This window comes from Podarcis gaigeae (genome assembly GCF_964106915.1).
Source record: "Podarcis gaigeae genome assembly, chromosome: 2".
Classification (NCBI taxonomy): domain Eukaryota; kingdom Metazoa; phylum Chordata; class Lepidosauria; order Squamata; family Lacertidae; genus Podarcis; species Podarcis gaigeae.
Genome location: NC_139679.1, coordinates 121,372,439 through 121,395,856, shown reverse-complemented (window position 1 = coordinate 121,395,856; position 23,418 = coordinate 121,372,439). Strand labels below are relative to the sequence as shown.

The following is a 23,418-nucleotide window of genomic DNA, read 5'->3' as shown; positions in this document are numbered from 1 at the left end:
ACCAAGGAAAGTAATAGTACCACTCTATTCTGCCTTGGTCAGACCACACCTGGAATACTGTGTCCAATTCTAGGCACCACAATTTAAGAATTTTGACAAGCTGGAAAGCCTTAGGAGAACTTGGAGCTGGGTATGTTTAGCCTGAAGAGGAGACTTGAGAGGAGATATGATCTTCAAATATTTTAAAAGGCTATCACATGGAAGAGAGAGCAATCCTGTTTTACCCTGCTCTGAAGGGCAGGAATTGAACCAACTAAACGTGAAGAACTTTATGACAGTAAGAACTGTTGGACATTGGAACAGTCTCCTGGTCTCCCTTGGGAAGTTGTGGACTCTGCTTCCTTGGAGTATTTTAAGCAGAGTTTGGCTGGCCACCTATCATGGATGCTTTACTGAGATTCCTGCATTGCAAGGGGGTTGGACTAGATGACCCCTGGGTTCAATCTAACTCTGCAGTTGTATTATTCTGATTCTAATGCTCATTCCTTTCAACTTGCTTGTTTTATTATGTATTTTAAGTAAAGATGTTTTAAGGATGTTGAGACCAAATTATTGTGCATTTTAACGTGTGTATATATGTATGTATTTTATATAGGTGTAAGCTTCCTAAACGCAACACTTTGAGACATTGTAACTTGCTCATCAGCAAAATAGGCTCCCAGAATGAGGGGAAATGGAAAAAAAACCCAAGTTTCCTGTTCAGAACTGGTTCTCCTTACAATAACAAGCTGGTAAAGTTCAGGGAAAGGAGGTGAAGACCTGGTTACATCTTTTTAGGATTATTTGCTGTATTTTAAAATAGTTCTTCATATCCATATATTTTCATCATATGGAAGTTTAATGCCTCTTTAATCTCTTTAATGGTAAATATTATCTTTTCTATGATCTCAGACTCTCGAGTAATAATAATAATAATAATATTGATGATGATTGTATGGTACCAAGGCTGCCCCTGGTCACTGGATCCTGCATGGGGCACCTCCTGAAGTAGAGGATCGTGCACTCGGGGCCTGATCCTGCAGGGCATGCCAGACAAAACCTCGCTGTTTTCCCGAAGCAGCCAAGAGGTTCCTGGCGCTCGGCTCTGCAAAGGTTAACCGGAGGCATAGAGCCGAGATTCCTAGAGCGGAAGGAGAGAGTCCTGCGCGAGAGGTGAAGGAGCTTCCGCTTCCTGTTCCGGGTCTGTCCTTCCTGTGGGAGGTGGCGGAGGGAAGCGGCTGCTTTCTCTGGAGGGGCTTCTGTCCGGATCCCGGAGGATCTTCTCCCGTCCTTTCTCCGCAGGGAAGGCGGCCTCTCCTCCCGCCTGCGGGTCAGATGCGAGGAAGGAGAGACCGAGGAGGAGGAGGAGGGAAGAGCTGGGACTCCCAAAGGGCAGGAGAAGAGCTTCGGAGGAGGAGGAGGAGGAAGGCAAGGCGGACCCCGCTGCGCAGCTCAACCCGAGAGAGAGAGAAAGGTTTTTAAATAGAGAATCAAACGTGTCCCTCTGCACTGAGAATATTTCATAGAAAAATGTCGGTCCCTCTGAATGTATCTACTAACTATTTCATTATTTTATTTTCGAAATATCTAAACCCTTTATCAGAAGAGTATGAAGGCGGCACACAGGTTAAAAGAAAGATAGAGCACAGCTAAAATTCACAAACCCATACAGTAACTATTATGCACAAAGGCCTCATTCCTAATAACAAAGAAAGCTAAATAATAAGTCCTGTTACCCTTTCCTACCTTTCTGTGTCCCTTTTGCCTGCTTTGAAAGGTGCTGGGCAAATTTGTCTTGACACGCAAAATTTGGGGTTGCAGGGAAAGATCGTGGGGAAGGATTTCCAAGAATCCATTAGGTGTGGGTAGTTTCTTTAAATTACAGTTTTCTCTATGCGTCTCCTTTCCCCCAGTATTAAATTTAGTCACCCAGACATTGACATCTTATGAAAAGAAAGGACCTCTTGCAAATTTGCCGGCATTTTAGTGCAGATTTCTACTAATGAACACATAGTTTCCCTAATGTTTATATTTGCCTTAATATAATGCATTTCTGTATATATATTTTCCTAAAATAATTCTTTTTTATGTGCTCTTTCCCTTTATCACCTGGCAGGGCAAATCCAGATCTTTCTCCCTCTTTCCCTGCCACACTGTCTACTACAAGACCTTACATTTCCTTGTACCCTAACAGAGCTGGGGGGCAGGGATCAAGGTACACCCTAAAACAATGGAAAACGTTATGCAGCTGTTCTTCATGTAAAGGGATAATTTTACATGGTTTGATTATCTGTTTGGAATTTTCTGGATCCTATATTCTAGATACAAGATTTATCTCTAATACAAATTACCTCGGCCAATAAAGCGAGATGAGCGCCGCAACCCCAGAGTCGGTCACGAATGGACCTAATGGTAAGGAGTCCCTTTACCTTTACCTTTACCACTTATCTAAGGCCTGCAGTTTCACTCTGGATTGGTAGCTGAGTTTTTTTCGTCAGTTCAGTGGCTGTGTATTTTGGTGGAGTTCAGGCAGGCCTATGGAGAATTCAGCAATGGTTAAATTGTAGATAATTTTAAACTTGCCTATTCTTTTTCTGAGTGGACGTAAGTTTTAAAGTTAAGTTGTATATTTATAAATTTACAACTCCGGAATCACCATTCGCATATGCTGTTGCTTATTTCTCCCTCATTTATACGCTTCCTCAATGTGCGATGTGCTGCTGATTTCTGTTTGATAATCTTTTGCTCATACCTTTCATAAGTTCAAAGGCTTTTACTGGTCTTCTGTTGAGGTATTTAAAATAAATCTCTCCAAAAACTCTAGCTTCTCAGGTCCTGTTTGATTGCCACACTCTTGTGCATTTGGGTAAATTAGGAATGTCATCTTCAATCAACACCACTTCCCTTTCACAGGCTGTGCAATGGCATTGGAGCAACACTGTGGATCCTCACTGCTTTACCCTGGAGAGGAAGCGACCGCCATGCATCCAGTTGAGGTAGGAGAAAGGTCATCAGGTAGAGATGTTGGGGATAGCTGGAGTGCGCCCTTCCTTGTAACCAAAGGCCTGACTCTTATCCCTGTGTTTCTGAGGGTGCTGCCTGAGGAAGTGGGTTGGCTTGACTGAGATAAATAGATAATTTATTACGGTCGGAGACCAGCTTATAAAACACACTTGGTGGGTACGATCCCAGAAGGAAAACAAACATTTAAAACAATGCACAACAATAAATTTAAAATTTATAAATGCAATAAGCGTATAGACACTTAAAACTTTTAAGATAAGCTACCACAGAGAGATGACCCAGAGCCACCATGGAACTGAGTGTGAGGATTTTCTTAACGAATTAGTTTGAGTTGGGGGATGGTCTGCGCCTACAGATCTGTACACAGAATCTGGCAACAATCTGGGTTGTCTTGCCTAACAGGAAAAGTTCAAATTTTTGCTTTTCCGGGAGGTCGGTGAGCCTCACCAGCAGGGGATCAATGGTCTCACTACATTCTTCTTCATAAAAGAACAAGTGCTCTGGGCTTCCTATATCCCCCAATGGACAGGCGCAAAGTCTCTGAGCATATGGGACCTTTTTAAAGGATCCTTCCAGGACTGGTGAGGGCAGAGCCGAGCTTCTGGTGAGTGCAAAAGCACTTCTTGCATTTTTGGATACGAGAAATTTGGGTCTTCACCTGTTGTTGGACTACAATTCCCATCATCCCCAGCTAGTACAGTGGTGCCTCGCAAGACGAAATTAATCCGTACCGCGAGTCTCTTCATCTTGCAGTTTTTTCATCTTGCGAAGCACTGCTATTAGCGGCTTAGCGGCTATTAACGGCTTAGTGGCTTAGCGGCTATTAACGGCTTAGCGGCTTTAAGAAAAAGGAAACAAACTCGCAAGAACTTGCAAGACGTTTCGTCTTGCGAAGCAAGCCCATAGGGAAATTCGTCTTGCGGAACGACTCAAAAAATGGAATACTCTTTCGTCTTGCACGTTTTTCGTCTTGCGAGGCATTCGTCTTGCGAGGTACCACTGTATGATCAGTGCTCAGGGATGATAGGAGCTGTAGTCCAACAAAAGCTGCAGACCCAAAATTGAAAAACACTGAGCTAATGGGTAGATGAAATCTGCATTTGCTGATCTCTGACCACTAAAGGTAGAATCCATCTCCCATTGCAGTGGGAGTGGAGGAGAGATGCTGCCCACACCTTGCCTTGAAGTATCTCCAAGGAATGGGATTTTCTTCTTCTTCCAGGAACCGGTGAGCTTCGAGGACCTGTTCTTTACTTTCACCAATGAGGAATGGGCCTTGCTGGATCCAGACCAGAGAGCTCTGTATGAGGAGGTCATGCTGGAGATTCATGAGATGGTGGCCTCTCTAGGTAAATATCCCTTTCCCCCTTAAATCAATAACTATGGAAGGTATAAATTCCTGTTGGTGGTACTATCAATTAGCTCACTAGAAAGAGTGTTGGGATTTTCCTCTGGGCAAAAGAACATTTGAAGAACCATGCTGGATCAAAGCAAAGGCCTATGTAGTCCACAATTCTGTTCTCACAGTGGCCCAACCAGATGCCCAGAGGAAGCCCAAAAGCAGGACATGCATCTGATATAGGCATCAGAGAATGGACTATTGACTATGAGTTACTTACCTTTCTCGCCCTGACAGTGATCCATGCGACAGTCACCTCCAGGCTTGATTATTGTAACTCTCTCTACGCGGGGCTGCCCTCGAAGCTGATTCAGAAACTCCAGCGGGCGCAGAATGCCGCGGCGAGGCTCCTTACAGGGTTCTTGCCGCGGGATCACATTCACCCAGTGCTTTACCAACTGCACTGGCTCCCGGTGGAGTACAGGGACAGGTTTAAGGTGCTGGTTTTGACCTTTAAAGCCCTACGCGGTCTAGGACCCTTGTACCTACGGGACCGTCTCTCCTGGTATGCCCCACGGGGGACCTTAAGGTCCACAAATGACAACACCTTGGAGGTCCCAAGTAGCAAGGTGGTTAGATTGGTCTCAACTAGGGCCAGGGCCTTTTCAGTGCTGGCCCCAACTTGGTGGAACACTCTGTCCCAAGAGACTAGGGCCCGGCGGGACTTGACATCTTTCCGCAGGGCCTGCAAGACAGAGCTGTTCCGCCTGGCCTTTGGTTTGGACTCAGTCTGACCCTTATGTTTCCCTCCCCTTATGGTTTTGATCTGTGGGCTACTATTAAAATGAGGCTGCATTTTAAATTATATTTTAACCTGTATTTTAAATTGGTTTGTGTTTTTTTAATTGTAATTTTATTGGTGTTAGCTGCCCTGAGCCCGGCTCTGGCCGGGTATAAATAAAAGATGATGAAGATGATGATGATGCAAACCCCTGCAAATCTTATTTTGCCCCTGAGCAGGGTTGCTGCCAAGGGCTTCCTTCTGCCCATAAGACTGGTGTGCAGACCCCCTTGTCCCCCGCCAATACAATGCTGAATCACTGTTCTGAATCACCCTGTCTGTCCCTGGACTTGCTTGCTGAGGCTGAAGGGTGCTGCAGTTTAACAGCATCCTGAGATATGCAAAGGTTCTTCACTCCTGCCATGGGGACCAGACAATTTGTGTGCATGTTTTTTGAAGTCTCTAGCCCCTGTGGCAAGAGCAGAAAAGGCTGGCAACTTAAAAAAACCACTCTATTTTGTTTCTCCACACTATGTTTCTGAATTTAAGAGAAGGAAGGCTGGGCTACTGCTTGGGGATAATGTAAAATAAAATAAAAATACAGACACAAGCCGATCATCATCATAATAATAATTTATTATTTATAGCCCACCCATCTGGCTGGGCTTCCCCAGCCACTCTGGGCAGCTTCCAACAGAACACTAAAATACAATAATCTATTAAACATTAAAAACTTTCCTAAACGGGCCCTAGTCTCTTGGGACAGAGTGTTCCACCAAGTTGGGGCCAGCACTGAAAAGGCCCTGGCCCTAGTTGAGACCAATCTAACCACCTTGCTACTTGGGACCTCCAAGGTGTTGTCATTTGTGGACCTGCCTTCAGGTGTCTTCTAAAAGTTTGGTAGTTATTTTTCTCTTTGACATCTCGTGGGAGGGCGTTCCACAGGGCGGGTGCCACGACCGAGAAGGCCCTCGATTCAAGGCCACATTAAATTCCAGTATGGGCAGATGTGCATTTTATCAGGTTTTCTTTTTAATCCATCAGGAGATGTTTGGGGGATCTGGATTGAGGGAGAACCGTCAGAAGTGGCATGTGAAATTCCTGAGGAGCAGGAGGAGCAACGGAAGCTGTGGGTTCAAGATGTTACCAACAGACAAGAGGGGACAGAAATGCAGAATGCTGGGAGGGAATCCACTGATTTTGAGATTAACGAAAATCAGATAATTCACACAGGGGAGGAACCTTATGAATGTTTGGAGCTCGGAAGGAACATCAGTTGCATAGACTACCTTACGTTTCAGGAAATATGTCATACCGCCGAAAAACCATATAATTGCTTGTTGTGTGGAAAGAGCTTCCGTCAGAGTGGTCACCTTAGTTTGCATCAAAGAACTCATACGGGCGAGAGACCTTATCACTGCAGGGAGTGTGGAGAGAGCTTTAGGCACAGTGACTCCCTCATAAAGCATCAAAGAATTCATACAGGGGACAAACCTTATAAATGTCTGGAGTGTGGAAAGAGCTTCAGGCAGAATATCCACCTCACTAGACACAGAAGAATTCATACAGGGGAGAAACCGTATAAATGTTTGGAATGTGGAAAGAGCTTTATTCAGTGTAGCGTGCTCACAAGACACAAAAGGACTCATACAGGGGAGAAGCCTTATAGATGCTGGGAGTGTGGAAAGACCTTCAGTGCTAATTGGTCCCTTTCTAAACATAGAAGGACTCACACAGGGGAAAAACCTTATAAATGTTTGGAGTGTGACAAGAGCTTCAGTTGGAATGGTCACCTTATACAGCATCTAAGAACTCATACAGGGGGGAAACCTTATAAATGTTTGGAGTGTGGCTCGAGTTTTAGTCAGAGTGGTCACCTTACTCAGCATCTGAGAACTCATACAGGGGAGAAACCTTATAATTGCTTGGAGGGTGGAGACAGCTTCAGTCATAGAGATTCCCTTAACTTGCATCTAACGAGTCATAAAAGGGAAACATGTTACACTTGGAAGGTGGAAGGAGATTCAGTGATCTCAAGAGTTCCTGCAGAGAGCAAATGAAAGATTCTTCTCAGTGTTAGAATTCCCTTATCTCCAGCTCTTACTTGTTCTGAGGCCTTTGGAGCCCAGTATACCTTCCATTTTAGAGGAGAAAGGGTTTTTGCTTTCAACCTGCTTTTTCAGTAGGAAACAGTTTGTGGCCTTTTTTTCTGGAAGGAGTTCCAAGTGGTGGGTTGGATAGATAGTAAAAGGTCCCAGAAAGAGTCCTGCCATTGGACTCTCCTCCATCCCCTCACCCACTGTCTCCACTGACAACGAGGGGCATAAAGCAACAGCAACAAGCCGCCTCTTTCCATAAGCACTTACCTGGACCCTGAGGTCATCTTCTGAGGCCCTTCTTCATGTGCCTCTTCCATGAGAGGCCTAGAGTGTGGCAACATGAGAACGGGCCTTTTCTGCGGTGGCCCCTCGTTTGTGGAATACTTCCCTCAGGGAGGTTCACACACTAGGCAAAAGCTCTTTAACTAGGCCTCAGGCTGATTGACATCCAATCCCCTTTAAAAAAATAATGGGGGGCGGGGTTTTTGTTTAGATTACCGTATTTTTTGCTCTATAAGACTCACTTTTTCCCTCCTAAAAAGTAAGGGGAAATGTGTGTGCATCTTATGGAGCAAATGCAGGCTGCACAGCTATCCCAGAAGCCAGAACAGCAAGAGGGATTGCTGCTTTCACTGCTCAGCGATCCCTCTTGCTGTTCTGGCTTCTGAGATTCAGAATATTTTTTTTCTTGTTTTCCTCCTCCAAAAACTAGGTGCGTCTTGTGTTCTGGTGCGTCTTATAGAGCGAAAAATACGGTATATATTTTGTGTTTATATATTGTGATTTTATCCTGTGAACTGCCCTGAGACCTGCATGTATAGGGCAGTATACAAATTTAATAAAATGATGAGTGTAATAATAAATAATAATAGCTGGAGCTGTCGTACAAGAGAAATTGCCGGTTGCTTGTGCACACCAGATCAGGCGTGTTTGTGTAATTTTATAAAGGAGTGCTGCCGTTTCCCCCACATCCGGATGTTGAGAGATAGAGTGCCAGGTACACTGCGTAACCTTGCAACAGTCAAAGGCCAGGTGTCTGCCTGCTGACTCAGCCATCCTTTATCTCAGGAATGTGTGTATGTGCAGAGACATGTATAAAAGTCATTGCTGCATTGCATTCAGGTGAGGAGAAGCTATGAGAGTCTGTGACCAAAATCCAAAAAATCATGTATACATAGAAAGCACACCTGAGCCCCTTAAAGAGGACAAGAATATCTAAAGTTCTGCAAGTTAAATGGCAAAAGCATGGTTGAAAATAAATATTGTTGCCTCCTCAAAGTAGCCTCCTGGGGTGATGGGAGCCACCACTAAAAGTCCCATGCTTGCCACCTCTCTGGATCTCGCTTGGAGGAATGCAGAGTGAAAAAGGCCTCAGATGATGAATGCAGGTTGTGGGCTGATCCTGAAGGGAGGTTTTACATGCTCAGAGCACCATGCAGCAGTTGGGAATCTGGCCGCCACTTTCTGAGCCTTCTTCACAAAGAGCTTCACATATAATGTATTGCAGAAATCTAGTCAAGAGGTAGGTAGAAGAACCTGAGGTATATCGGCACACCTATTAGCACACCTTTCTTTATTTTTTAACACTAGCAGAAGTGTTCCATATATCCCTTGCTGATGTAACCGAATGCTTTGCCAATAAAGAGCTGAACTTCCTATTGTTTGTGCACATTGGCCTGGCCTCTGGATTATGAACACAACATTATTTAATTAATAAAAAAAACTTTGAAGAGATTTATTAAGCTGGAACGTTTGCAGAGGAAGGCAACTGGGATGATGAAGGGTCTGGGAAACAAGCCTTATGAGGAGCGCTTGAAGGAGTTGGGCATGTTTAGCGGGGAAAAGAGAATGAGATATAATAGCCATCTTTAAATATCACAATGCCTGTCACATGGAACACGGAAGAAGCTTGTTTTCTCCTGCTCTTGAACCAATAGCTTCAAGTTACAAGAAGGGATATGGTATCAACTAAAATAGAATGGGGAAAATTTATTGATTATTTGAGGACACATTGTAAACAAAACATCAGTGGGATTGATAAAAACACGTGCAGTAAGAGAATTAAGGGGAGGATAAGGGAAAAATTATAAATTTATCTGAACTGGATATGCAGTAACAAAAAGATACGAAATAAATAACTGCAAAAGGGAGGGAAGTCAAAAGTTAAAAATAAAATTTATTTTAAAAAAAGAGTCCAGAAATTGGGCAGGGGCACAGGGTGAAAATGCAGGGGAACAGGCCATCAATTGGTGGTCTCTGCCACCCTTGAGGCAGGAGTTGGGTGGTGGTGGAGGGGAGAAGTCTGGGGAATCGGAGGTGGAGAGGAATTTCAAGGAGGCTCAGAGGCGGAAGACAAAAGTCCCAGATACAGTGGTGCCTCGCAAGATGAAATTAATCCGCTCCGTGAGTCTCTTCGTCTTGCGGTTTTTTCGTCTTGCGAAGCATGGCTATTAGCGGCTTTAAGAAAAAGGAAACAAACTCGCAAGACGTTTTGTCTTGCGAAGCAAGCCCATAGGGAAATTCGTCTTGTGGAACGACTCAAAAAACGGAAAACTTTTTCGTCTTGCGAGTTTTCCCACATTGTCTCCACGGTCAAGGAGCGGCTTAAAGCAAGAGGAAGAGCTGGAGTTGTCATGCAGGAGAAGCCGCTGGTCCATGGGGTCACGAAGAGTCGGACACGACTAAACAACCACAAGACCTAAAAATTCTTATAACAGTATTTTATTGTTCTACACCGGTTGTGCAGCTATTTCAACAAATGGTTGTTTAATTATAGTTCCACAGACAACAGTGTCACTTAACCTCCAGATTCTAGCATTGTCTTATATTGGTATTCCATCTTTCTGTTATGAAAATGTCGCAGGACCTGCATCTTTCACTAGTACCACCCACTGCGGAAAGGATGTATAGATTTGTCACAAAGCAACAATTTTAAAAGAAAAATAATAAAATCATCCCCCCCCCCCGAAAGTCTGACATTTCGTTTTAGAAGGGGAATTTTTTATTTGGCCTGATTCAATGGCCATGCCTTTCAACTTGCTTGCCTTTTTGTATATTTGAACCAAGGAAGTCTTAATGTTGAGATGAGATGGTTATTGTGTATTTTTAACATGGAAGGTATGTATTTTATATAGTTGTAAACCACCTAAACGACATATTCTTTCCAGTAGCACCTTAAAGACCAACTAAGTTAGTTCTAGGTATGAGCTTTTGTGTGCATGCACACTTCTTCAGATACACTGAAACAGAAGTCACCAGACCCTTCTATATAGTGAGAAGGTGGGGAGGGGTATTACTCAGAAGGGTGCTGGGAATGGGTGATTGGCAGATAGCTGTGATGAGCCTGTTGACGACTCTTAAGGACTGCAATAGGTCTTACAGTGTAGCACCCTGCTTGTGGTTAACGCTTAGCTGGAATGAAATATTCAACGCAGCAATAGAGAAATTAAAATAATAATTTATTTGTCAGACAAATAAATGAGAGGCTCAGTGGTATATGGTTACCAAGCTCTGGCCTGGCCTCTTGCCATCCTGGCCAGCACTTATATTCCCTTAATCCAGCCCCCTTTGCTCCTCCTGTGGCTGCCTCTGTCCAATCAGCCTGGTTGAAATTCCTATTGGCTGTTTGGTAGAACCAATCACAAAAGATACACCCACAAAAGATACACCCACTTCCTTGCCCTTATAAGGGAGACAAAGAGCTATATATAAATAAGTAATAATATATCTTACATGGAATCTTAATTACCAGCTCACCTCTTGCCCTCCTTGCCCGCCTTGCCCTATTGCCTTCTAAAACAAATGTTTAATCTTACATTTTTATGTTCAACAGATGTCAAGGATCTTGAGTTTCACATCAATATTGAAAGATTTCCTTCATTTGAAAGTTTCTAAACAAATGCCTGACAACCATATATATCAAGAGTGCTTGGATGGCGTCTTCTGTCTAGCAGGGGGGCTAGGCTGGTGGCTGACTTAATTTCAGGATAAATACAACTCTTACAACCATATGAAATAAGAATCTAGCATTCCTTAAATCCTTTGCATAATTACATTTAAGCCAATATATTTAAGCTAATATATTTCATTCACTTATCATAGGTAGCCTTTTAAAAGAATAAAGCCTTTGTAAAGTAAAAAGGAACTCAGTAAAAAACAGCTTTTAAAAAGAAGCCTCTTCAGTTTACACCTCCCCCCTTTCCCCCTCCTTTCCCAGCCAGCTAGATGCTTCTCCCATTAGCTCTTCCCAACAGCTTTAGAAAATTTCCCAAAAATGCTCTCTTTTCTTCTAGCCAAGCCAGTTGCCTTTTTCACTGCTCTTGGCCTTTCAACCTTGGAAAGAAGATCTGGCTCATTTTACTGAGAGGCACATTGGTATTATTTTACTATTTACCCTTGCCTTTAATTGTGTTTTTTCAGCCTTGGGGCAGCATATGTAATTCTCCCTTTTTTATGACTTTGAGAATTGTTTTTCTACTATAAATCAATGGGGCCCCCTTGTCTTAGGAGAAAAACCTCTTGCCAAGGTTCTTTCTGCCTGGCATGAAACATTTGAAAATCTAAGCCCATTTAATTTAGGAACCTGATCAAGATATAAGCCAATATAAGTCTTGATTAAAAATGCAGTCTATATTCAGATGCCACAACAGGAAAAAGCAAGGGGTGAGAAGGTGAAAAATGGCTTTGTCATGTATAATGAGATAAGAATCCAATGTCTTTGTTCAGACCAGGTCTCTCCATGGTTTTAAGTTTGGTAATAAGTTGCAATTCAGCAGCTTCTCTTTCCAGTCTATTTCTGAAATTCCTTTGTAATAGAACAGCTACTTTGAGATCTTGTATAGAATGTCCTGGGAGATTGAAGTGTTCTCCTACTGGTTTCTCTGTCTTGTGATTCCTGATGTCAGATTTATGTCCGTTTATGTTAACAGTCGTCAACAGGCTCATCACAGCTATCTGCCAATCACCCATTCCCACCACCCTTCTGAGTAATACCCCTCCCCACCTTCTCACTTTATAGAAGGGTCTGGTGACTTCTGTTTCAGTGTATCTGAAGAAGTGTGCATGCACACGAAAGCTCATACCTAGAACTAACTTAGTTGGTCTTTAAGGTGCTACTGGAAGGATTTTTTTAATTTTGTTTTGACTATGGCAGACCAACACGGCTACCTATCTGTAACTGGACATATTCTTTATTAACTTTGAGCCTTTGCAACCGGCTCCTCAGCCAAAAAGGCTCCCAGAGTGAAAAAAGAAAAGGGTGGGGGAGGGTAGGTTCCCGCCTGTCGGCTCCGCAAGGGTTAAGTGGAGCCACGGAGCTGAGATTCCTAGAGCGGAAGGGAAGCCGGCGCCAGAGAAGGAGCTTCCGCTTCCGGTCTCTGGTATTACTTCCTGTGTTAGGCGCTGGGTTGGAGGATCTTATAGACTCCTCCCAGAAGATCTTCTCTCCTCCTTTCTTCGCAGGGAAGGACCGAGGAGGAAAGAGAGAGGAAGGAGGAGGAAAGAGCTGGGATTCCCATAGGGCAGAAGAGGAGCTCAATCAGAGAGAAAAAAGGTTTTGCAATAGAGAACAAAAGTGCTCTTCTGCACTGAAAATATTTCATTTTAAAATAAATGGCTGGTCCTTAGGAATGTATCCTGGACAGCTGCAGCTGTAGTTATTTTATATTATTTTTCAACATTTCTAAACCGCTTTTTTCAAATAAAAAAAACCTCACAAGTGGAACGCAGATAAAATTAAAAGAGAGGAACTGGTCTGAGACCGTAATAATAAATTCATTCATTAAAAGAGAGAACGCAGCTAAAATTCACAGGCCCATGTGGAAACCAATATGCCTAAAGCCATCATTTCTAAAAACAAAAATAGCTAACTAAGTAATAAATACATTTGCTCCCACTGTTCTTTGCTTCTTTCCTCCCTCTCAGCCTCTCTTTTTGGCTGCTTTGAAATATGCTGGGAGAAAGTATGCGAAAGGGTTTTTTAAAAATCCAATAGGCATCAACAAACCTTTCGATTTTAGTTTTATCTGTGTGTCTCATTTTCCCCAGTGTTAAATTTAAGTTGCATTTAGTTTTGACATACTGTATTATGAAACATAAGGACCTCTTGAAAATTTAGTTAGCATTTTAGTTCCAATTTTCCTCCTATATTTGCCATAATATAATGCATTTCTGTATTTAATTTCCCCTAAAATCATGCATTGTTATGCGCTCTTTGCCTTTGAACAGGTGTAGAAAATATTTTATCACCCAGCAGGGCAGATCCAGATCTTCTTTTCTCCCCACTCTCAACTGTAGACCAACTTGGGTGGGTGAGTGACCTTCATGGGGTCAAGGTGCAGCCTAAGAATGGAAACCTTAACTTACAATATTTTTATTCTGACCTGTTTTTCTGCTTGAAATTTTCTGGATCCTATATCCAGGATACCAGATTGGTCTCTAGTACCACTTATCTAAGGCCAGTAGTTTCACTCTGGACTGGTAGCTGTGTTTTTCATGTCAGTTAAATGGCCGTGACTTTAGGTCAGCTGGTGGAGTTAGGACAGGCCAGCATTGATTAAGTTGTAGATAATCATGACCTTGCATATTCTTTTACTGAGTAGACATAAGTTGTATATTCATATTTCGAATTTCCAGAACCATTGTTTGCATATGCTGTTGGTTATTTCCCCCTCATTTCTCCACATTTTCTAGTGTATAATGTGCCATTGGTTTCTCTTTCGTAATATTGCAGTTGGGAATTTGTAATGCATTTACTGGTCTTGACATATTCAAAATAAATCTCTTCAAACACATGTTACGCCAGGCATAGGCAAACTCCAGCCCTCCAGATGTTTGGGACTACAATTCCCACCATCCCTAGCTAACAGGACCAGGGAGGATGGGAATTGTAGTCCCAAACATCTGGAAGGCCGGAGTTTGCCTATGCCTGTGTTACGCTTTCAGGGCCTGTTTGCTAATTTGGGCAAATTAGGAAATTTTATCTTCAATGTTTTCATTCAGCCACCACTTCCCTTTCACAGGCTGTACAATTGCATCTGAGCTACAGTGTGGATCCTCCCTACCTTACCCTCGAGAGGAAGCGACCACCATGTGCCCTGCTCAGGTAGGGGAAAGATCATTGGGGGGAGATGTTGGGGATAGCTGGAGTCCTTATTACAGATGGACTCTTTGCCGGGGCCTCTTACATCTGGGCTTCTGAGGAAGTGGGTTGGCAGCTTCGTTTTTCTGTATTTCTTATTGCCAGCAGGGAAATCTATAGTTTGTTCAATGTTTTTCTAATGTTCTTCTTAGTGGTGGCGCCCTCCCTGTGGAACGCCCCCCCCCCCAATCAGATGTCAAGGAAATAAACAGCTATCTGACTTTTAGAAGACATCTGAAGGCAGCCCTGCTTAGGGAAATTGTTTATGTTTGCTGTTTTATCGTGTTTTGAATATTCTGTTGGGAGCCGCCCACATTTAGTCTCATTGGATGGCCCTGGATTACGATATTATCACAGAGGATTGATAATAACTCTCCCTTTTCTTTGCACTGTGCATAACTCTGTACATCTAAATTAGAAGATCTTTTTATTTCTTTTCCCAGCGTTTTCTGGGTCAACAAATCTGCTTTTGAGGTCAGGCAACCAGAACCATACAGTATTGCAAAGGCAGATGCACCATAATCTGTATACCTGCACAACAATACAGTGGTGCCCCGCAAGACCAACGCCTTGCAAGACGGAAAACCCGCTAGACGGAAGGGTTTTCCGTTTTGGAGGTGCTTCGCAAAATGAATTTCCCTATGGGCTTGCTTCGCAAGACAAAATGTCTTGCGAGTTCCTGTGGGTTTCCCCCCTCCCCCCTTTTCCTAAGCCGCTTATCAGCTGATCCGCTAAAAGCCACTAAACTGCTAATAGCGCTAATCCGCTAAGCTGTCAATGGGCTTGCTTTGCAAGACGAAAAAACCGCTAGACGAAGAGCCTCACGGGACGGATTAATTTCGTCTTGCGAGGCACCACTGTACTGGCAGCTTTGCTTTGAATCCTGTCCCTAACACGGAATGGACACATTTCACAGTTTCCACAAATTGGGTCTTTGCTGAGCTATCTGCAGTGGTGATTTCTGAGCGCTGCAGCTAAAATCCCCACTTGCCCCATTGGAGTGTGAGTGGAGGGGAGATGCTTTCCACACCTTGCCTTGGAGTATCTACAAGGAAGGGAATTGCTTTCTTCTTCCAGGGATTGGTGAGCTTCAAGGAGGTTGCCGTGAATTTCACTGACGAGGAATGGGCCCTGCTTGATCCAGGTCAGAGAGCTCTGTATGATGAGGTCATGCTAGAGATCCATGAGATGGTGGCCTCTCTGGGTAAGGATCCTTTTTTCCTTAATCAGTAGCTATGGAAGGTATGGATTCCTGTTGGTGGCACTATCAACTAGCTCACTAGAAGGAGTGTTGTTAATTTCTCCTGGAGGAAAGAACATTTGGTTCAGAGCAAAGTCTTACTTAATCCAGGATTCAGTTCTCACAGTGGCCAGCCAAATGCCCATAGGAAGCATTTTACCAGTTTTTCCTTTTAATCCACCAGGAGACGTTTGGGGGATCCTGGCTGAGGCAGACCCATCAGAAGTGCCGCCTGAAACAGCTGAGGAGCAAAGGAAGCTGGGGGTTCAAGATGGAACCAACACACAAGAGGGGAGACAAATGCAGAAGGCAGGGAGTGAATCTGCTGCCTCTCAGGTTAACAGAAATCAAATCACCAGAGAGGAGAGGAAGTATGAATGTAAAATGTGTGGAAAGATGTTTGCTTCTCACTCAAGGCTTACTTCACCTCAGAGACTGCGCTTAGGTGAAAAACCACACGAATGCTGGGAGTGTGGGAAAAGCTTCAGTCAGAGTAGCCCCCTTGAGCTCCAGCAAAGAACTCGTACAGGCGAGAAACCTTATAACTGTTTGGAGTGCGGAAAGAGCTTCGGTGACCGTAGCAGCCTCACTAGACATAAAAGAATGCACACAGGGGAAAAGCCTTATGAATGTTTGGAGTGTGGAAAGAGCTTCAGGGAAGGTTACTCCCTTACTCAGCATCAAAGAACTCATACAGGGGAGAAACCCTATAAATGCTTGGAGTGTGGAAAGAACTTTGGTCGCCTAGGCTCCCTTACATTGCATCAAAGAAGCCATACAGGAGTGGAAACTTATGTATGTTTGGAATGTGGAAAGAGCTTCTATCAGAGTAGGCACCTTGCAAGACATAAGAGAACCCACACAGGGGAGAAACCTTTTGGATGCTGGGAGTGTGGGAAGAGCTTCAGTGATAGTGGCTCCCTCACTAGACATAAAAGAACTCACACAGGGGAAAAGCCTCACGAATGTTTGGAGTGTGGGAAGAATTTCAGTCGCAGCTGCAACCTTACTTTGCATCAAAGAAGTCACACAGGGGAAAAGCCTTATGAATGTTTGGAATGTGGAAAGAGCTTCGTTCGGAGTAGTCACCTCACTAGACATAAAAGAACTCATACAGGAGACAAATGTTTGTATGAGTGTTTGGAGTGTGGAAAGAGCTTTAGTCGCAGTAGCTATCTTACTCACATCTTAGGCTTGGAGTGTGAAAAGACCATGATTACTCCTACCAAGAGCTCCTACGAAGACCAGGGCAAATATTGTGCTCAGTGTTAGTATTCACTACTGTATCTTTGGTTAATTTTGTACTGTATTTGCTTAACTCTAGTTTTTTTACAATAGACATTTGCTTGGTCTGAGCCCCATTTGCCTTCTGTTGTGGGGGAGAGAAGGGTTTTTGCTCTGAACCTTCCTGTTCAGCCAGTGTCCCTAAGGGGCAGGAGTCCGAGCAGTGGGCAGGGAGGCAGGTATTGATAGAGGCAAGCGAAGAGGGAGAATAATTATATAAAAAAGAACAATGATAACAACAGAAGAGAAAGGTGAAAAACAAAAGCATAAGATAGGCACATGAGTTAAAATAGCAAAGACCAACTAAAGACTATCACTTTTATCAGATCACCATGTATCGTTCCATCTTTGCCAGGCTTATGTTGAGGGTTTCCTTGAAAATGAAATGCTAAATCATATTTTTAAATGTCTGGACGTTCTAGTCCTTTTCAAACTTTTGAGGAACTTTCTCCATTTTAGCTATATTCCAGAGTGAGTGCAAGCTTTTGGGTTGTTTTCCCTTGTGTTTTAATTACTTTGTGCTGCCCAGATCCTATATGAGGCCAATTATTTTGACATTGGTATCATCAAAAATATTCTGTAGCGTTTTGGACAACGAACAATAGCTCCTCTATTAATAGTTATCATTTCTGTCAAAACTGAATTCCAAAAATCTCGCACTAACTGACATTCCCACTATAAGTGATAATGTGTACCACGTTTATTGCAAACCCTCCAAACAATTTTGTTACAGAGAATAAAACATTTTTGACATTTGCAAATAAGTCCTTTACCATCTGTGGAATAATAAGGCATTTTCCCTAAGAAAACTGGAAACCAGTTTTAAGGGTGTAATCTGATTTTACAAGTATTTGTAAAATACACTGATCATGTAGATATGTTAACTAATGATATTTTTAATGAAAATTGAACACACGTCCAAGTATCACCTAACCTCCAAATTGCAGCCTAGTCTTATTCTGGTATTCTGTTTTTCAGTTATGAAAATGGAAGTGTCATAGTGGCAGAAAGGATGTGAGGGGAGACAGTCTTTGTGCTAACCACCTCCATCGCAAGGAACATCATGTGCAGCTGTATTTTGATGCTTTAAATAGAAAGAAAGTTTATGAGTCATAGAGGAGGGGAGAGCACATGTACAAATTCAATACTTCGTTCTGTTGCTGTTCTGTTAATGTTAATACTGTTTTATAGCTATCGTACTCTGTCATACTCTGTGAATCCTATAATATGATTCTTGGTGTAACTGTGATGTTTAGCTTATTTTTTAGTTGTTTTGTTAATAGTGTTACATAGATGGTAATTGTTTTATTTAAGATTTGTGATTGTTTTACTGATGATTTGTAAAGTATTCTATACAATTTATGCTGTGATGTTCCATTATGTTATTTTTATCTTTCGTTTATAAACCGCTTTGGGATTTATTTGAATAAAAAGCGGCATAAAAATAGAATCAGTCAATCAATTTGTAGGACATTATCCTGATCTTCTGACTTTTTGTTATACGTGGGATTTTGTTGTTGTTATGTTCAGCTTGTTTTATTGGCCGTGCCTTTCAACTTCCTTGTTTTATTTAGGGTTGCCGTATGACCCATCTTCTTGTCTCCCACGGAGGCCGTCCTCTAGAATGGGTGCTCCCAGATGACAGCTGAGGCAGAGCTTACATTTTAGCATGTAAGGGGGATATGAATGGTGCTAATGATCTAATTTAACATTATGAGAGTGCTCCAATTGGAGAACAACCTTTGCCAAAGGTGTCATGGACTTTGAAGACGCTGGAACTTGGGACGAAAGGGAGAAACGTGCTAAGAGGAAGGCACATTTGGTAAACCCTCACCGTGATCAACTCCCGCCCGGAAACCTAGGTCCCCACTGTGGAAGATGTGTGGATCCAGAATTGGCCTCCCCAGTCACTTTATGGACCCACTGTTAAGATCGCATTCATGGAAGGCAATCTTGCTTAGCTGCGAATGATTGTCAGAGAAGAAACATCATCATCATCAAAATTAGTATATTGCCCTTCATTTGTAGATCTCAGGGCGGTTCACAAGATAAAACCACAATCTTGGTTGCTGGAAATCAGCGTTCTTCAAGTCCAGATTGCATGCCTGACTCCACTTGGGTTTCTCTTGGCTCTGCATCATGAAACCCAGGAAAACAGGATCATTTTCTCCCAAGGGTCCCAGTGCTTCCACTTTGTGACTCAGTTCCTCCGTCGGTGAGGACCAGGTCCAGGAGGAAGGGCCCCCTTGTTATTGGTTTTAATGATTATTTATGGGCGTAGCCCATGAGTTCCTGCCCCCCCTCAACAAGAATCCTGGCTTAGCCCATGTGAGCATTAGCTATATTCTAAAAGAGTTCTTTATATATTTTCACTCTATTGGGATTTAAGGGCTTTGTAATCATCATGATTTATACGATCTCAGCTTTTTCAGCAAACCACCTAGACTCCCAATATGGGGGGAAAGGCGGGGCATAAATAAATAAATAAATAAATAAATAAATAAATAAATAAATAAATATAACGTTAATAATATTGATGTTGATTCTGTGATACAAAGGCTGCCCATGGTCACTGGGACAACCAGTCCTTTGGGGCTAGGGTTTTGGAACAGAAATACAGTCCTACCTTGGTTTTCAAATGGAATCCATTCCGGAAGTCCGTTCGACTTCTTAAAACGCTCACAAACCAATGCACAGCTTCCGACTGGCTGCAGGAGCTTTCTGCGCTCAATCAGAAGCCCCTTCAGACATTTGGGTTCCAAAGAATGTTTACAAACCGGAACACTCACTTCCGGGGTTGCAACGTTTGGGAGCCAAAACGTTTGAGTCACAAGGCGTTCAACAACCAATATACGACTGTATAATAAATAAAAAACCAACTAGGAGCAGATCTTGCCTTTGTATCACACACACACACACACACACACACACACACACACACTCTGGTACCTCGGGTTAAGTACTTAATTCGTTCTGGAGGTCCGTTCTTAACCTGAAACTGTTATTAACCTGAAGCACCACTTTAGTTAATGGGGCCTCCCGCTGCCGCCGTGCCGCTGGAGCACGATTTCTGTTCTCATCCTGAAGCAAAGTTCTTAACCTGAGGTACTATTTCTGGGTTAGCTTTAACCTGTCTGTAACCTGAAGCGTATGTAACCCGAGGTACCACTGTATCTCAAATGTTCTTGCTTAATATTTTTGCTTATTCTCAGGCAGGGTTTCTGCTTCCCCATTTTAATTGTTCAGTCTTTCCCCATCACCTCTGTTCTTTTACATCCTATCCATAGGATCTGACATTCATGGAGACACCTTGAGCTGCTTGGATTCTCTTAGAAATAAATGCTGCTTTAAAAAAAAAAGTGTAATAAACCTCAGGACTTAGTCAAGAAGGTAATCGCAACAGGGCAGAAGGTGCATCGGTTTTCGAGACTGTTTCCATTTTTGTGTGTTGATGGGTCCCTGGTTCACTGTAGGTTTTGTCATCTTTATCCTTGCACAACGGCTTTCAATTTTTGTGATTCCGAAATGTCCAGACCAGGGATTGGTGCTTGTGGGATATATTGGTGCTATGTGAGGTTCCACCAAATCATCCCCTCTATTAGTATTTCCCCCACTGAGCATAAATTCTGGAAACGTGAATCCACTGGGCACCTATGTGCAGGTATTTGTTTATCCCATAATCTAATAAAGTCCAACCTCACCCAGCACACAAATGTGCGGGGGGGGGGGGGGAGTTTGAAATTCAGCCTTTAGATAAATCAGATTTGCACAGAAGAGCAGGCAAAAAAATGGAAAAATATGTGTGTTGCTCTATGCTGGAGACAGATTTGGAGTTACTCGTATAAAAGGCTGCTGCTTCCTTCCCTTTCGTTTCACAGTTTCTATAGCTGCAGATAAAACCTTATAAACGTTTGGAATGTGGAAAGAGATTGTTCTGCTTTACATAACATTATCTATCTATCATCTATCTATCTACACAGGAGAAGCACTGAGAGCAGACAGGACATAAACAGACACCAACAAATGTTGTAATAGACTAATACTGCCATTCAGCACTACCTGGTAAATGGGATCTGAACCACAAATATAGGAACTATACAAATTATCCGCCTGTGATCTACCAATGAACTAATGTATCAATCCCACAATCTACGCATTTTGTCCAAAAAGTGTTGCCTCTTTTTAAAATCTAGGTTACCGTATTTTTCGCCCTATAGGACGCACTTTTTCCCCTCAAAAAATGAAGGGGAAATGTGTGTGCGTCCTATGGGGCGAATGCAGGCTTTCGCTGAAGCCTGGAGAGCGAGAGGGGTCCGTGCGCACAGACCCCTCTCGCTCTCCAGGCTTCGCGGACCTCTCCGCAAGCGGGGGGAGCGCTCCCGCTGCTTGCGGAGAGGTGCCTGCATGCGGAAGCCTGGGCACGCTGAGCTCAGCGCGTCCAAGCTTCGCGCACCTCTCCGCAAGCGGGGGGAGCGCTCCCGCCGCTTGCGGAGAGGTGCCTGCATGCGGAAGCCTGGGTGCAATGAGCTCAGCGCGTCCAGGCTTCGCGGACCTCTCCGCAAGCGGGGGGAGCGCTCCCGCTGCTTGCGGAGAGGTGCCTGCATGCGGAAGCCTGGGTGCACTGAGCTCAGCGCGTCCAGGCTTCGCGGACCTCTCCGCAAGCGGGGGGAGCGCTCCTGCTGCTTGCGGAGAGGTGCCTGCATGCGGAAGCCTGCGCGTGCTGAGCTCAGCACGTCCAGGCTTCGCGGACCTCTCCGCAAGCGGCGGGAGCCAGCCCTGGGCTCCCACGGCTTGCAGAGAGCTGCCTGTTTGGGGGCTGGGGTCAGGGGAAGCTCCGGCGGGCCTCCCCCGCCCCAGCCCCGCGCCTGGGGGGGAAATAATTTTTTCCCCTTTATTTCCCCCCCAAAAAACTAGGTGCGCCTTATGGGACGGTGCGTCCTATAGGGCGAAAAATACAGTACCTCTTAAAGGTAACTTAGCATGAGCATATGGATCAATTTGTAACTGACAAGACAATATAGATAACTGAAATTGGCACAGGATCGTTCTTTTTTCTTTTTTCCATACCTAGACTCATCCAAAAAGGGGTGTTAAGTACAACACCTCTGTGTTTAGTGTGCTGGGATACTCGGGGAGAAAGAACCAATTGTTTGTGTGTTCTGGCTTTGTGTGTTCTGGCAAATATGCCTCACTGGTACAGACCGATGTCTTGAAAAATTGAATCCTCCTTCCAGTATAGGCGACAACATTTTTTTTAAGTGTTAAAGAATGTGGAGAAATACCCCAAATAAAAGTCTGAAATAATGCATTGATCCTTTTAAAATATGCTTGGGGGACGTTTGGAAACGAACATGCCACCGTGGGTTCCTATTTAATAAATATTGTGTGCCGGATTCAGCTCCATTTCATTACTCCGGTCAGACCTCACCTGGAGTACTGTGTCCAGTTCTGGGCACCACAGTTCAAGAAAGACACTGACAAACTGGAACGTGTCCAGAGGAGGGCAACCAAAATGGTCAAAGGCCTGGAAACGATGCCTTATGAGGAACGGCTAAGGGAGCTGGGCATGTTTAGCCTGGAGAAGAGGAGGTTAAGGGGTGATATGATAGCCATGTTCAAATATATAAAAGGATGTCACATAGAGGAGGGAGAAAGGTTGTTTTCTGCTGCTCCAGAGAAGCGGACATGGAGCAATGGATCCAAACTACAAGAAAGAAGATTCCACCTAAACATTAGGAAGAACTTCCTGACAGTAAGAGCTGTTGGACAGTGGAATTTGCTGCCCAGGAGTGTGGTGGAGTCTCCTTCTTTGGAGGTCTTTAAGCAGAGGCTTGACAACCATATGTCAGGAGTGCTCTGATGGTGTTTCCTGCTTGGCAGGGGGTTGGACTCGATGGCCCTTGTGGTCTCTCCCAACTCTAGGATTCTATATTCAGCTAAGTATTTGCACTAGGAGGATCCAGCACAAGTCCTGCGAGTACAAAGGGCCTTTCCCCTTTCATTCCCCCCCCTCAAAAAAAAAAAATGGCTCTGGGGAGATCAGGGGAAACCCCAGAACAGTGTGCAAGGGAGGGTGTCATTTCACATGGGAAGCAGAAATGTTGTGTTTCAGAACACAACACTGAATTCCATCCATTATTTGGGGTGGGGGGTATTTGGGGAGGGATGGTGCCTCTGGTGGGGGACATGTCTCGCTCCTTATGGGGTAGTTTGTCCACCTTTGGTCCCCAAACTTCACCCAGCTCTCATCTGTGGCCAGCGTGAGAGCCAGTGTGGTGTAGTGGTTAAGAGCAGTAGTCATGTAATCTGGGGAACCGGGTTCGCTTCCCTGCTCCTCCACATGCAGCTGCTGGGTGACCTTGGGCCAGTCACACTTCTCTGAAGTCTCTCAGCCCCACTCACCTCACAGAGTGTTTGTTGTGGGGGAGGAAGGGAAAGGAGAATGTTAGCCGCTTTGAGACTCCTTAAAGGGAGTGAAAGGCGGGATATCAAATCCAAACTCTTCTTCTTCTTCTTCTTCTGTGGCTCCTACAA

General features: G+C 43.9%; 2 protein-coding genes across 5 annotated transcripts in view; one reads left to right on the top strand and one right to left on the bottom strand.

Moving 5' to 3' along the window:
- The window catches only part of LOC310837292 (uncharacterized protein), a 530,615-nt gene that overhangs the window by 233,351 nt on the left and 273,846 nt on the right, over positions 1–23,418 (bottom strand). The window lies entirely within an intron of this gene.
- Positions 1,166–20,243, top strand: LOC310837736 (uncharacterized protein). Of its 4 annotated transcripts, none has more exons than XM_083724772.1 (4): positions 1,166–1,453; positions 2,893–2,975; positions 4,226–4,352; positions 6,168–8,878. In XM_083724772.1, the coding sequence occupies exons 1-4, from the start codon at positions 1,315–1,317 to the stop codon at positions 7,181–7,183; spliced, it is 1,365 nt and encodes a 454-aa protein (XP_083580898.1). In that variant the 5' UTR covers positions 1,166–1,314; the 3' UTR covers positions 7,184–8,878. The 4 variants fall into 4 exon arrangements, with proteins under 4 accessions (XP_083580898.1, XP_083580899.1, XP_083580901.1 ...); XM_083724773.1 differs by lacking the exons at positions 1,166–1,453; positions 6,168–8,878 and adding exons at positions 1,723–2,391; positions 15,785–18,334; XM_083724774.1 differs by lacking the exons at positions 1,166–1,453; positions 2,893–2,975; positions 4,226–4,352; positions 6,168–8,878 and adding exons at positions 12,613–12,773; positions 14,242–14,324; positions 15,438–15,564; positions 15,785–18,334.

Coding starts and splice junctions, on each gene's coding strand:
- LOC310837736 (XM_083724772.1), top strand. CDS start 1,315: ATGCGAGGAAGGAGAGACCGAGGAGGAGGAGGAGGGAAGAGCTGGGAC. Junction 2,976..4,225: donor CCGCCATGCATCCAGTTGAG/GTAGGAGAAAGG, acceptor TTCTTCTTCCAG/GAACCGGTGAGCTTCGAGGA. Junction 4,353..6,167: donor TGAGATGGTGGCCTCTCTAG/GTAAATATCCCT, acceptor TTAATCCATCAG/GAGATGTTTGGGGGATCTGG.